At 42.7% G+C, this 14,626-nt stretch overlaps 1 protein-coding gene across 1 annotated transcript in view; it reads left to right on the top strand.

Annotated features, from left to right (window-relative positions):
• Nucleotides 1-14,077, top strand: part of LOC133572056 (troponin I, fast skeletal muscle-like) — a 20,531-nt gene extending 6,454 nt beyond the window's left edge. The window contains exons 4-7 of the mRNA XM_061924708.2: nt 3,416-3,544; nt 3,618-3,707; nt 5,507-5,683; nt 13,733-14,077. Of these exons, the coding sequence (XP_061780692.1) occupies nt 3,416-3,544; nt 3,618-3,707; nt 5,507-5,683; nt 13,733-13,828 (492 nt within the window). The 3' untranslated portion in view covers nt 13,829-14,077. The remainder of the gene's footprint in view (nt 1-3,415; nt 3,545-3,617; nt 3,708-5,506; nt 5,684-13,732) is intronic.
• Nucleotides 14,078-14,626: the final 549 nt, after the last annotated feature.

The raw sequence follows: 14,626 nt of genomic DNA, 5'->3' as shown, positions 1-14,626 counted from the left end.
CTCCTACCGGTCGGACGTGCCCTAAACACCTCCCTAGGGAGGCGTTCGGGTGGCATACTGACCAGATGCCCGAACCACCTCATCTGGCTCCTCTCGATGTGGAGGAGCAGCGGCTTTACTTTGAGCTCCTCCCGGATGGCAGAGCTTCTCACTCTATCTCTAAGGGAGAGCCCCGCCACCCGGCGGAGGAAACTCATTTCGGCCGCTTGTACCCGTGATCGTGTCCTTTCGGTCATAACCCAAAGCTCATGACCATAGGTGAGGATGGGAACGTAGATCGACCGGTAAATTGAGAGCTTTGCCTTCCGGCTCAGCTCCTTCTTCACCACAACGGATCGATACAGCATCCGCATTACTGAAGACGCCGCACCGATCCGCCTGTCGATCTCACGATCCACTCTTCCCTCACTCGTGAACAAGACTCCGAGGTACTTGAACTCCTCCACTTGGGGCAAGATCTCCTCCCCAACCCGGAGATGGCACTCCACCCTTTTCCGGGCGAGAACCATGGACTCGGACTTGGAGGTGCTGATTCTCATCCCAGTCGCTTCACACTCAGCTGCGAACCGATCCAGTGAGAGCTGAAGATCCTGGCCAGATGAAGCCATCAGGACCACATCATCTGCAAAAAGCAGAGACCTAATCCTGCAGCCACCAAACCAGATCCCCTCAACGCCATGACTGCGCCTAGGAATTCTGTCCATAAAAGTTATGAACAGAATCGGTGACAAAGGGCAGCCTTGGCGGAGTCCAACCCTCTCTGGAAACGTGTCCGACTTACTACCGGCAATGCGGACCAAGCTCTGGCACTGATCATACAGGGAGCGGACTGCCACAATCAGACAGTCCGATACCGCGTACTCTCTGAGCACTCCCCACAGGACTTCCCGAGGGACACGGTCGAATGCCTTCTCCAAGTCCACAAAACACATGTAGACTGGTTGTGCAAACTCCCATGCACCCTCAAGGACCCTGCCGAGAGTATAGAGCTGGTCCACAGTTCCACGACCAGGACGAAAACCACACTGTTCCTCCTGAATCCGAGGTTCGACTATCCGGCGTAGCCTCCTCTCCAGTACACCTGAATAGACCTTACCGGGAAGGCTGAGGAGTGTGATCCCACGATAGTTAGAACACACCCTCCGGTTCCCCTTCTTAAAGAGAGGAACCACCACCCCGGGTCTGCCAATCCAGTGGTACCGCCCCCGATGTCCACGCGATGCTGCAGAGTCTTGTCAACCAAGACAGCCCCACAGCATCCAGAGCCTTAAGGAACTCCGGGCGGATCTCATCTACCCCCGGGGCCTTGCCACCGAGGAGCTTTTTAACTACTTCAGCAACCTCAGCCCCAGAAATAGGAGAGCCCACCACAGACTCCCCAGGCACTGCTTCCTCATAGGAAGACGTGTTGGTGGGATTGAGGAGGTCTTCGAAGTATTCCCTCCACCGATCCACAACATCCGCAGTCGAGGTCAGCAGAACACCATCCTCGCCATACACGGTGTTGATAGTGCACTGCTTTCCCTTCCTGAGGCGGCGGATGGTGGTCCAGAATTGCTTCGAAGCCGTCCGGAAGTCGTTTTCCATGGCCTCACCGAACTCCTCCCATGTCCGAGTTTTTGCCTCTGCGACCGCTGAAGCCGCACACCGCTTGGCCTGTCGGTACTTGTCCGCTGCCTCAGGAGTCCTATGAGCCAAAAGAACCCGATAGGACTCCTTCTTCAGCTTGACGGCATCCCTCACCGCCGGTGTCCACCAACGGGTTCTAGGATTACCGCCACGACAAGCACCAACTACCTTGCGGCCACAGCTCCAATCATCCGCCTCGACAATAGAGGCGCGGAACATGGTCCATTCGGACTCAATGTCCAGCACCTCCCTCGTGACATGTTCAAAGTTCTTCCGGAGGTGGGAATTGAAACTCTCTCTGACAGGAGACTCTGCCAGACGTACCCAGCAAACCCTCACAATGCGTTTGGGCCTGCCAGGTGTGTCCGGCATCCTCCCCCACCATCGCAGCCAACTCACCACCAGGTGGTGATCGGTAGAAAGCTCCGCCCCTCTCTTCACCCGAGTGTCCAAATCATGAGGCCGCAAATCTGATGACACAACTACAAAGTCGATCATGGAACTGCGGCCTAGGGTGTCCTGGTGCCAAGTGCACATATGGACACCCTTATGTTTGAACATGGTGTTCGTTATGGACAATCTGTGACGGGCACAAAAGTCCAATAACATAACACCGCTCGGGTTCAGATCCGGGCAGCCATTCTTCCCAATCACGCCTCTCCAGGTTTCACTGTCGCTGCCAACATGAGCATTGAAGTCCCCCAGTAGAACGAGGGAATCACCCGGGGGAGCACTCTCAAGTACTCCCTCGAGTAAATCCAAAAAGGGTCGGTACTCTGAGCTGCGGTTTGGCGCGTAAGCGCAAACCAAAGTCAGGACCCTTTCCCCCACCCGAAGGTGGAGGGAAGCTACCCTCTCTTCCACCGGGTTGAACTCCAACGTACAGGCTCTGAGCCGGGGGTAAACAAGAATTGCCACCCCAGCCCGTCGCCTCTCACTGCCGGCAACGCCAGAGTGGAAGAGAGTCCAGCCCCTCTCAAGAGAAGTGGTTCCAGAGCCCTTGCTGTGCGTCGAAGTGAGTCCGACTATATCTAGCCGGAGCTTCTCCACCTCGCGCACTAGCTCAGGCTCCTTCCCCCCCAGCAAGGTGACGTTCCACGTCCCAAGAGCTAGCTTCTGTAGCCGAGGATCGGACCGCCAAGTGCCCTGCCCTCGGCTGCCACCCAGCTCACATCGCACCCGACCTCTATGACCCCTACTATGGGTGGTGAGCCCATTGGAGGGGGGACCCACGTTGCCTTTTCGGGCTGTGCCCGGCCGGGCCCCATGGGGACAGGCCCGGCCACCAGGCGCTCGCCATCGTGCCCCACCTCCGGGCCTGGCTCCAGAAGGGGGCCCCGGTGACCCGCGTCCGGGCAAGGGAAATCTGGGTTCCTTGCTTGTTTTCTTCATAGAGGTTTGTGATAATAGAGTCAAAATTGCAACTTTGTGTTGTTACATTACACCTGTTTGCACTTTTAGTCCACTTTTTATGTTTTAAAAAAATATATATATATAATATTTTTTAGAATGTACCGCGGGCTGTTAAAACATTTGTTTCAGGCAGCACTTTGGACATCCCTGGTATATACTATACTACACGTACATTGTCTTGAACTGCTATACTAGTCTGCACCCACTGGGTGGCGCCAGGAGACTTGAGGAGCAGCTTGAAAAAAGTCAAACAAATTTAAAGCTGCTAAGCTAACGACAAAACCTGCTATACAACACACACTTTTGTGTGTGTGTGTGTGTGTGTGTGTGTGTGTGTGTGTGTGTGTGTGTGTGTGTGTGTGTGTTTGTTCAGAGTGTGATGCTGGCTGTTGCTAAAGGTATCTTGGAGGAGGAGTCGAGGGAGCGCGAGGCAGAGAGGGGGAGGTACATGGCTCAGTGCTGCCCCCCTCTGGATGTACCCACCAACATGCAAGAGCTACAGGTGTGCTTGTGCGTGTGCATGTGCGTGTGGTGTGTGACTGAGTGACATTTGTGTGTGTGTGTGTGTTGTCCAGGAGTGTTGTCGTGAGCTCCATCACAAAATCGACGTCATCGATGAGGAGCGCTACGACCTGGAGGTGAAGGCCAACAAAAGTAACAAGGAGGTATTTTAAGCTGCATGATGTCATCACTGGATTAGCATTGGCACGCTAGCTGGGGGTTGCTATGATATGCTGTGATGCAGCAACAGTTGTCAGTTCATGGATTTGGTTTCAATCCGCCAGCATTCACACACACACACATCTTTGAGGAAGATTTTTAGGTTCGTACTTCTAAGGTGGCCCCAAGCATAAAAAGCCTTGGTTTTTAGGTTTAAACTAATACAATTAGCATAAAAGCGAGCAATCTTGTATGCATACTAACATAAAAGAAAGCTAGCATACTTCTAAAATGGCGGCAAGTATCAAAATCCATGATTTTCAAAGTAAACGTAAAAGAAAATTAGCAAGATAATGTTAGCGTGACGACATAGGAAAAGTTAGCGTACTTCTAAGATGGCGCCTAGCCATGTTTTTCAGCTTTAAACAAATACAATTTGCAAAAATGCTGACACAAAACATTAGCATGTTAATAAAGGGGAAGTTATAGTACTTGAACGATAGTATCAAAATCCATGATTTTTAGGCTAAACATATAAATGAGCTAAAATGCTAGCAGAGAGCATTAGCATGCTAACGTTAACATGATGGCATCGGAAAAGCTGGCGTACTTTTAGGATGGCGCCAAGTATTGAAAGCCGTGATTTTTTTGGTTTAATCTAATAAAAATAGCAAACATGCTTGCATAAAACAATAGCATGCTATCATAGAAGAAGTTAGCATACTTTTAAGATGGCGCCAAATATCAATATCCATGATTTTTAAGGTTAAACATATAAAATTAGCTAAAATGCTAGCATAAAAATGTATCATGGTAACATTAGCGTGACAACATAGGAGAAGTTAGCGTTCTTCTAAGATGATGCCAAGTATTGAAAGGCATGATTTTTTTTTTATTTAAACAAGTACAATTAGCAAAAATAATAGCATGAAATGTTAGCGTGCAAACATAAAATAAGTTAGCATACCTACAAGATGGCGGCAAGTATCAGAATACTTGATTTTTAGGTTGAACATACAAAATTAGCTAAAATGCTAGCATAAAACATTAGCATGCTAACATAGAAGACGTTAACATACTTCTAAGATGGCGGCAGGTATCAAAATCTCAGATTTTCAGATTGAACGTACAAAATTCTGGCATAAAACTTTAGCATGCTGACGTTGGAATGATGACATTGGAAAAGTTGGTGTACTTCTAAGATGGTGCCATGTATTTAAAACCATATTTTTTAGGTTTAAACACATTTAAAATAGCAAAATTGCTTGCATAACTAGCGCAGCATGCTAACATAGAAAAAGTTAGCATACTTTTAATATGGCACCAAGTATCAGTAGATATGATTTTTAAGGTTAAACATATAGAATTAACTAAAATGCTATCACAAAACTTTAGCATACAAACATAGAGGACGCTAAGATGGCGCCAAGTATCAGAATCTATGATTATTAAGTTAAACATCAAATTGTCTAAAATGCTAACATAAAACTTTGGCATGCAAACGTTAGCATGATGACAGAGGAAACGTTAGCATACTTCTAAGAGGGCGGCAAGTATTGAAAAGCGTGATTTTTTTTGGGAGTTTAAACAAATGAAATTAGCCAAAATGCTAGCAAAAAACTTTAGCATGCTAGCATAGAGAGGTTAGCATACTTCTAAGATGGCGGCAAGTGTCAGGATCCATGATTAGTCGGTTGAAAGAAATGTTAATAAGCGGCACATTGATGTTTTCATGTGGCGTAGCAGCTGCAGGTAGAAGGTGGTGATGTAAAAAGTGAAGTTGAGACACCTGAACGTCTTCCAGATTGAAGATCTGAAAATTAAAGTTCAAGACTTGATGGGCAAGTTCAAGAAGCCCACCCTGAAGAAGGTGCGCATGTCTGCGGACGCCATGTTGAAAGCTCTGCTGGGCTCCAAGCACACCGTCAACTTGGACCTGAGGGCCAACCTCAAGCAGGTCAAGAAGGAGGTCAAAGAGGAGGTGAGTCAGCAAGAACATCTCACACTGCAACCTTTCACACCTGTAGCATACTTTCACACTACTACCATGGCCACTTGTTGCTAACTATGATGCTAACAATGGCCACTTGTTGCTAACCATGATGCTAACAATGGCCACTTGTTGCTAACCATGATGCTAACAATGGCCAGTTGTTGCTAACCATGATGCTAACAATGGCCAATTGTTACTAACCATGATGCTAGCAATGGCCACTTGTTGCTAACCATGAGGCTAACAATGACCACTTGTTGCTAACCATGATGCTAACAATGGCCACTTGTTGCTAACCATGATGCTAACAATGGCCACTTGTTGCTAACCATGATGCTAGCAATGACCACTTGTTGCTAACCATGATGCTAACAATGACCACTTGTTGCTAGCCATGATGCTAACAATGGCCACTTGTTGCTAGCCCTGATGCTAACAATGGGCACTTGTTGCTAACCATGATGCTAACAATGGCCACTTGTTGCTAACCATGATGCTAACAATGGCCACTTGTTGCTAACCATGATGCTAACAATGGCCACTTGTTGCTAACCATGATACTAACAATGGCCACTTGTTGCTAACCATGATGCTAACAATGGCCACTTGTTGCTAACCATGATGCTAACAATGGCCACTTGTTGCTAACCATGATGCTAACAATGGCCAGTTGTTGCTAACCATGATGCTAACAATGGCCAGTTGTTGCTAACAATGATACTAACAATGGCCACTTGTTGCTAACCATGATGCTAACAATGGCCAGTTGTTGCTTACAATGATACTAACAATGGCCACTTGTTGCTAACAATGGCCACTTGTTGCTAACCATGATGCTAACAATGGCCACTTGTTGCTAACTATGATGCTAACAATGACCACTTGTTGCTAACATGATGCTAACAATGGCCACTTGTTGCTAACCATGATGCTAACAATGGCCAGTTGTTGCTAACAATGATACTAACAATGGCCACTTGTTGCTAACCATAATGCTAACAATGGCCAGTTGTTGCGAACAATGATACTAACAATGTCCACTTGTTGCTAACCATGATGCTAACAATGGCCAGTTGTTGCTAACATTGATACTAACAATGGCCACTTGTTGCTAACCATGATGGTAACAATGGCCACTTGTTGCTTACAATGATACTAACAATGGCCACTTGTTGCTAACCATGATGCTAACAATGGCCACTTGTTGCTAACAATAATACTAACAATGGCCACTTGTTGCTAACAATGATACTAACATTGGCCACTTGTTGCTAACCATGATGCAAACAATGGCCACTTGTTGCTAACCATGATGCTAACAAGTGTTGGTAGTAGCGCATTACTGTAACGCCATTATTTTCGGTGGTAACAAGTAGTCTAACGTGTTATTTTGTATATTCAGTAACTCAGTTGCCGTTACTACATGATGCGTTATTTTACGTTATTTTTTTATATAGTATCGGCTAGAAACTGAGAAGATCTGAGTGTGTTTTATTCGAGAGTTACAGTGTCGTCTTTCTGATTCTTCCTGTCTCACAAGGAAGAGAAGTGGCGCTGTGTGTGGGTGTGTGTGTGGGGCGGGGGGACGTGTCTGTGTTTACTAACAAGACATCATGGGCGGAGCAGGAGTCGAGTTTCTTAACATGGAGATATTCTCACTACTTTTCTTTTGTCGAGCACAAAGAAAATAACATTTTAGTTAAATGTAAGTTGTGTCTTGGATCAAAGATCCTATCTACTGCCTAAAACAGCAATTCAAATCTGCTGAAACAGTTACAAAAGCAACATTCTTCGACGAAGCTAGTAAAGAGAGACTACACAGCGGCTGGATTTTAACGGAGGCACTGCGAGCCAGGACAACATTGATAGAGCCATTGCAGCGTATGTGCTAGAAGACATGCAGGCTATTTCTACAGTGCAGTCACCCGCTTTCAGGCAGCTAATTAGCATGATAGCGGGCGTCAAACGGCAAATGGCACAAAAACATTTTCACGTACCTGGACACAGTGGACAGTGAGTACATAAACATGGAAAGCGAGCTAAAGAAGACACTCCAAACTCTGCCTCTGCTCATCATTCATCACTGAAGGTACACACACTCTGTCAATTCTCTTATATACTCTTTCATTCTAGACTTTGTTTGATTATCACATCACTCTAAATGTATAGACTATAAAGTTCACAAACATAAAGAGGGATCCTAGTGGGCCAGGCCAATCTTTCCTTATCGCTAAACTAAAACTGGGGAAATGTGTAGAGTGTTCTGGGCTTCAGTACAGTGTTGATCTCCTGAAGACATGATTTTATTTCACAATTCCATGAGAGAAAAAAACGCCCGGTTAGGCGTGTGTATAGCAGTATGTGTGCCGTATATAGTGACATGACATATAACCATGTCATGGGTGCCTTCCTTGGGTGAAGCCAAGTTTACAGCTATGTTGTGACATGTTGTTATTATGCGGTTTGTTACTTATGTATGTTATGTTGCAGCTATTTAAAATAGTTTTGTCAATTTGTTCGGGCCCAAAATAAATGTAGACCACATTGCTTAGCAGAGTTCAGTGATGCAAATGCATGTCAAGTTGATCAACAGATTGTATTATTCTCCAGTGCAATAACAGTACTGAAATGAAGGCTAAAAGGGTATTAATGGGACCCTTAAAAAAGTAATTAGAAGTAAAGTAACTAAATACTTACTTTTCACAGTAACTGATTACTTTTTGGTGTAAGTAACTGAGTTAGTAACTGAACTACTTTTGAAATAAAGTAACTAGTAACTGTAACTAGTTACTGGTTTTCAGTAACTAACCCAACACTGATGCTAGCAATGGCCAGTTGTTGCTAACCATGACCAGTTGTTGCTAACCATGATGCTAACGATGGCCAGTTGTTGCTAACAATGACGAGTTGTTGCTAACCATAATGCCAACAAACACCAGTTGTTGCTAACAATGATGCTAACGATAGCCAGTTGTTGCTAACAATGACGAGTTGTGGCTAACCTTGATGCTAACAATGGCCAGTTATTGCTAACCATGATGCTAACAATGGCCAGTTATTGCTAACCTTGATGCTAACAATGGCCAGTTGTTGCTAACCATGATGCTAACGATGACCAGTAGTTGGTAACAATGATGTTTACAATGGCCAGTTGTTTGATTGATTGATTGAAACTTGTATTAGTAGATTTCACAGTACAGTACATATTCCGTACAATTGACCACTAAATGGTAACACCCGAATAAGTTTTTCAACTTGTTTAAGTCGGGGTCCATGTTAATCAATTCATGGGAGCCATATTGCTAATGACGGCATGTTGTTACTTACAATGACACTAACGATGGTGTGTTATTGCAAACAATGATGCTGATGATGTTTTGTAGTTGCTAACGGTGATGCTAACAAGGTGTGTTGTTGCTAAAAATGATCTCAACGATGTTCTTTTGTTGCTAACATTGGTGCTAACAATGGCGTGTTGTTGCTAACAATGATGTCGGCAATGTTCTGTTGTTACTAACAGTGGTGGTAACGATGGCCAGTTGTTGCTAACAAAGATGCTAACAATTGTGAATTGTTGCTAACCATGATGCTAACAATGACAGGTTGTTGCTAACAATGATGCCGACAATGTTTTGTTGTTGCTAACCAAGATGCTAACAATGGCCAGTAGTTGCTAACAATGATGCTTACAATGGCCAGTTGTCACTAACCATGATGCTAACATCCATCCATCCATCCATTATCGGCAGTTATTAGCAAAGACAGATGGTGACGATGGCGAGTTGTTGCTAGCAGTACTGCTAACCATGGCATGTTGTTGCTAACAATGATGCTATTGATGGCGTGTTGTGGCTTACAATGATGCTAACAATGGCGTGTTGTTGCTTACAATGATGTTAACTATGGCGTGTTGTTGCAAACAATGATGCGGATGATGTTCTGTTGTTGCTAACAATGCAGACAATGTTCTGTTGTTGCTAACAGTGATGCTAACGATGGCGTGTTGTTGCTAACAATGATGCAGACAATGTTCTGTTGTTGCTAACCATGATGCTAACAATGGACAGTTGTTGCTAACAAAAATGCTAAGAATATTGAGTTGTTGCTAACCATGATGCTGACAATTGCGAGTTGTTGCTATTATTACTGCTAACGATGGTGTGCTGTTGCTAACAATGATGGTAACGATGGTGTGTTGTTGCTTACAATGATGCTAACAATGGCGTGTTGTTGCTAACAGTGATGCTAACGATGGCGTGTTGTTGCTAATAATGATGCAGGCAATGTTCTGTTGTTGCTAACAGTGGTGTTTACAATGGCCAGTTGTTGCTAACCATGATGCTAACCAGAGGTGTGGACTCGAGTCACATGACTTGGACTCGAGTCAGACTCGAGTCATGAATTTGATGACTTTAGACTCGACTTGACAAAATGTAAAGAGACTTGCAACTCGACTTAGACTTTAACATCAATGACTTGTGACTTCACTTGGACTTGAGCCTTTTGACTTGACATGACTTGACATGACTTGCCACTTTCCCCAAAATCCAAAGCTTAAAAAGTTATTTGGGAGCGCTCCGTATTTTTCATTTTCTTCGTCTGTCTATCAGCGTGTTATTCCTGTCAGCTGGTGTGCTGTCAGTACAACAGCCAATCAAATTAGATTTACGTTGTTTTCATCACACAGCATTCATCCAATCAAATTGCAGGACAACCAATGAACAAGAGTTGTCCAACAACGTGCCAGTGATAAACAATTATGTTAAAGTTGGTTTCGTTTGGGTATAAAAACTACGACTTGGTCAACAAAAAACAAATTGCCGTATGCAAATCACGCAGTTCGAATATTACAGACGGAGACGCAACAACTTCCAACTTCGTTCGACATTTGAAGTTGCACAAAGAAGGGTAAGTTTTGAATGTAAGATAACGTTTATTGGCTAAGTAACGTGACTTTTATTTGCTGTGTAGTTAAATCAGTGAGGCTGCAAACTCACTGCTAAAATTCTGTTTAACCCAACAATGTTAGTATTTGAATATTGTTACTTGAAGACTGATTCCTGGTTACAATTATACTGTTAAGAAAGTATTGTCTTATACTTTGCCTAAAATGAGAATGCATCATAATCAGTAGTGGCTGGTGAATTTTGTTTTAGGTGGGGCTGAAAGTTTGTAAACCAAACCCCTGTAGGGGGGTCATCCTCCCCCAGAATATTTCTTTGTGATTTTCACATACAAATATTGAAGATCTTTGATCCTTCTCAACTCTGTGGTAATATTATTTTCATAAAATACAACCAATAGTACGTTAATGTTAAATCTCACTTGTGAAAAGTAATCCCCCGATTCCTATTTTCAACAGTCCGCTCATTTGAGCAGGAAAACGCTGAACACCAGCCCGGCATCTTTGTTTTCTACCTTTCAACTGTCAGTTTAGGCTGCTCGCCGGCTCCTCATCAGCACTTCAAGATGGCGGCCAAATTGCTCACGTCACAGCAACCAATGCTGCGTCTACTTATAAGATGTCTATGGTTATAACGTCATTGCAAACACGGCAATCTGTTTCGTCCACTGCAGTTTGCTACCTTATTCATACTTTTTGTCAAGTGATTTTTTTTTAAGCAGGGTTTCATGAGGTACCTGTACATAACGTTACGTTAGTCAATGTATCACACACAGTAACGTAACGTTAGACGGCAGTCAGCAGCACCGCGTATTTTAGCCACATACAAAAAGACAAACATAGTCAAATAAAGGTCAGTTAAAATGTATACTATATTAAGAATATGTGTACATATTGCATAGGGTCCTGACATCTAAAAAGTACAACTCTGTTCATTGTTATGTTCATATATTTGTTATGTTTTTCATGTGTACGCACACATAAACACACATACAGTATGAGATGAGATCAATGAGATAAGGTAAGAACAGGATAGAAACTGCTGTGGAACTAGTTACAATGCAATATGCCATGGAAATACAATGTTAACACTTTTGTGCAAATAAGTACAGTTGCACTTGTTTTTTTTCAAATGTGTTTATTCTGTAAAGGAATGAGTTACATGTTTAAAATGACTGGTTAATAGTGCTATTTTGAAGTGCAATGTCAGCACTATCTTTTTCCCTGCAATTTCAAATGCACTTGTTTTAATAAATAAATACAGCGTTTTAAAAGCATACACAATCTGTGTAAATATATTAGTCTGTGGTTAGATGACTTGAAAGGACTCGAAACTCAAAATGTAGGACTTGGGACTTGACTTGAGACTTTCCAGTCTTGACTTTGGACTTGACTCGGACTTGCCCTGTCTTGACTCGGGACTTGACTCGAGACTTGAGGGTAAAGACTTGAGACTTACTTGTGACTTGCAAAGCAATGACTTGGTCCCACCTCTGATGCTAACAATGGCCAGTTGTTGCTAGCAAAGATGCTAACAATAGTGAGTTGTTGCTAACCGTGATGCTCACAATTGCGAGTTGTTGCTAACATTACTGCTAATAATGGTGTGCTGTTGCTAACAATGATGGTAACGATGGCATGTTGTCGCTAACAATAATGTTAATGATGGTGTGTTGTTGCTAACAATGATGTTAGCTATGGCGTGTTGTTGCTAACCATGATGCTAGCAATGGCATGTTGTTACTAGCTATAATATTAATGATGGCATGTTGTTACTAACCATAATGCTAGCAATGGTGTGTTTTTCCTAACTATAATGTTACTGATGGTGTGTTGTTACTAACCATGATGCTAAAAATGGTGTGTTGTAGCTAACAATAATGTTAATAATAGCATGTTGTCGCTAACCATAACGATAACAATTGTGTGTTGTCGCTAACAAAAATGTTAATGATGGTGTGTTGCTATCAATGATGCTATCGAGGACGGGTTGTTGCCAACAATGATGCTAACAATGGCGTGTTGTTGCTAACAATAATGTTAATTGTGGCGTGTTGTTGCTAACAATAATGTTAATTGTGGCGTGTTGTTGCTAACAATAATGTTAATGATAGCGTGTTGTTGCTAACAATAATGTTAATTGTGGCATGTTGTTGCTAACAATAATGTTAATTGTGGCATGTTGTTGCTAACAATAATGTTAATGATGGCGTGTTGTTGCTAACAACAATGTTAATTGTGGCATGTTGTAGCTAACAATGTTAATTGTGGCATGTTGTTGCTAACAATAATGTTAATTGTGGCATGTTGTTGCTAACAACAATGTTAATTGTGGCATGTTGTTGCTAACAATAATGTTAATGATGACGTGTTTTTGCTAACAACAATGTTAATTGTGGCATGTTGTTGCTAACAATAATGTTAATTGTGGCGTGTTGTTGCTAACAATAATGTTAATTGTGGCATGTTGTTGCTAACAATAATGTTAATTTTGGCATGTTGTTGCTAACAATAATGTTAATTGTGGCGTGTTGTTGCTAACAATAATGTTAATGATGGCGTGTTGTTGCTAACAATAATGTTAATTGTGGCGTGTTGTTGCTAACAATAATGTTAATTGTGGCGTGTTGTTGCTAGCAATAATGTTAATTGTGGCATGTTGTTGCTAACAATAATGTTAATTGTGGTGTGTTGTTGCTAACAATAATGTTAATGATGGCGTGTTGTTGCTAACAATAATGTTAATTGTGGCATGTTGTTGCTAACAATAATGTTAATGATAGCGTGTTGTTGCTAACAATAATGTTAATTGTGGCGTGTTGTTGCTAACAATAATGTTAATTGTGGCATGTTGTTGCTAACAATACTGTTAATTGTGGCATGTTGTTGCTATCAATAATGTTAATTGTGGCATGTTGCTGCTAACAATGATGCTAGTGATGATGAGTGGTTGCTAACAATGATGCTAACAATGGCGTGTTGTCGCTAACAATGATGCCAATGATGTTCTGTTGCTGCTAACAAGGATGCCAATGATGTTCTGTTGCTGCTAACAAGGATGCTAACAATGATGTTAACGATGGCGTGTTGTTGCTAACAAAGACACGTTGTTGCTAACGATGATGTCGTTGAAGGACAAGGAGCTGCGGGATGTTGGGGACTGGCGTAAAAACATCGAGGACAAGTCGGGAATGGACGGCAGGAAGAAAATGTTTGAGAACGAGGCTTGAAATATTTTTTGTTTTGATCCAACTTTTTTCTTTGATTGAAGCACGCTGGTGTGGTGAAAAGAAGTGTTTAATGAAACTTTTATAGCGCATACATCAAAGTGTGGTCAAGAACACTATTGACTTTTAACGATACCACCATGCGCAGGCAGAGCCCCCTAAAAAAATGTCTTTCACCCGCAATTTGAAATTTGAAAGTTGAAAAAGTAGATTTGAATAAACTCACAAATGTAATAAACAGTGAAACCCCCATTTAGGAACTTTTGTATTTCCACATCTATGCCATCTGTGTCAACCATGCCTGTGTGCGAACACTTCATTCCTTCATTTTGTGTCACGTTGGCAGCCATTTTGTGTTTGCTCATATTGAAATGATTGAGGAAGCCAGCTTTCTGCAACAGCAACTTTTTAATTGTGATGACAGCGGAGTAAAAGACTATCTCTCCACTCAGACAGCCCCTTACCCCCACCCCCTTGCAGAGGCTCTTTCTCTCTCAGCCAATACTGGTTTGCAACAACATTGAGATCATTCAACCCTGCCTGGAACCTCTGGTTCCTGTAGAAGTGTGTGGTTTGTGTTCCTAGCACATTTCACACCTCAGGTAGTTTATACAAATCAGGCTGATGACGTATGTCAGTGTTTATCTGTAAATAACAATATATCAATAATACATGTCAGTGTTTATCTGTAAATAACAATATATACATAATACATGTCAGTGTTTATCTGTAAATAATATATAAATAGTACACGTCAGTGTTTATCTGTAAATAACAATATATACATAATACATGTCAGTG

The sequence above is a fragment of the Nerophis lumbriciformis genome, linkage group LG29 (assembly GCF_033978685.3).
Source record: "Nerophis lumbriciformis linkage group LG29, RoL_Nlum_v2.1, whole genome shotgun sequence".
In the NCBI taxonomy this organism is placed as follows: Eukaryota; Metazoa; Chordata; class Actinopteri; order Syngnathiformes; family Syngnathidae; genus Nerophis; species Nerophis lumbriciformis.
Note: the sequence above shows the minus strand (reverse complement) of the source record. Positions and strands in the feature narration are given on the sequence as shown.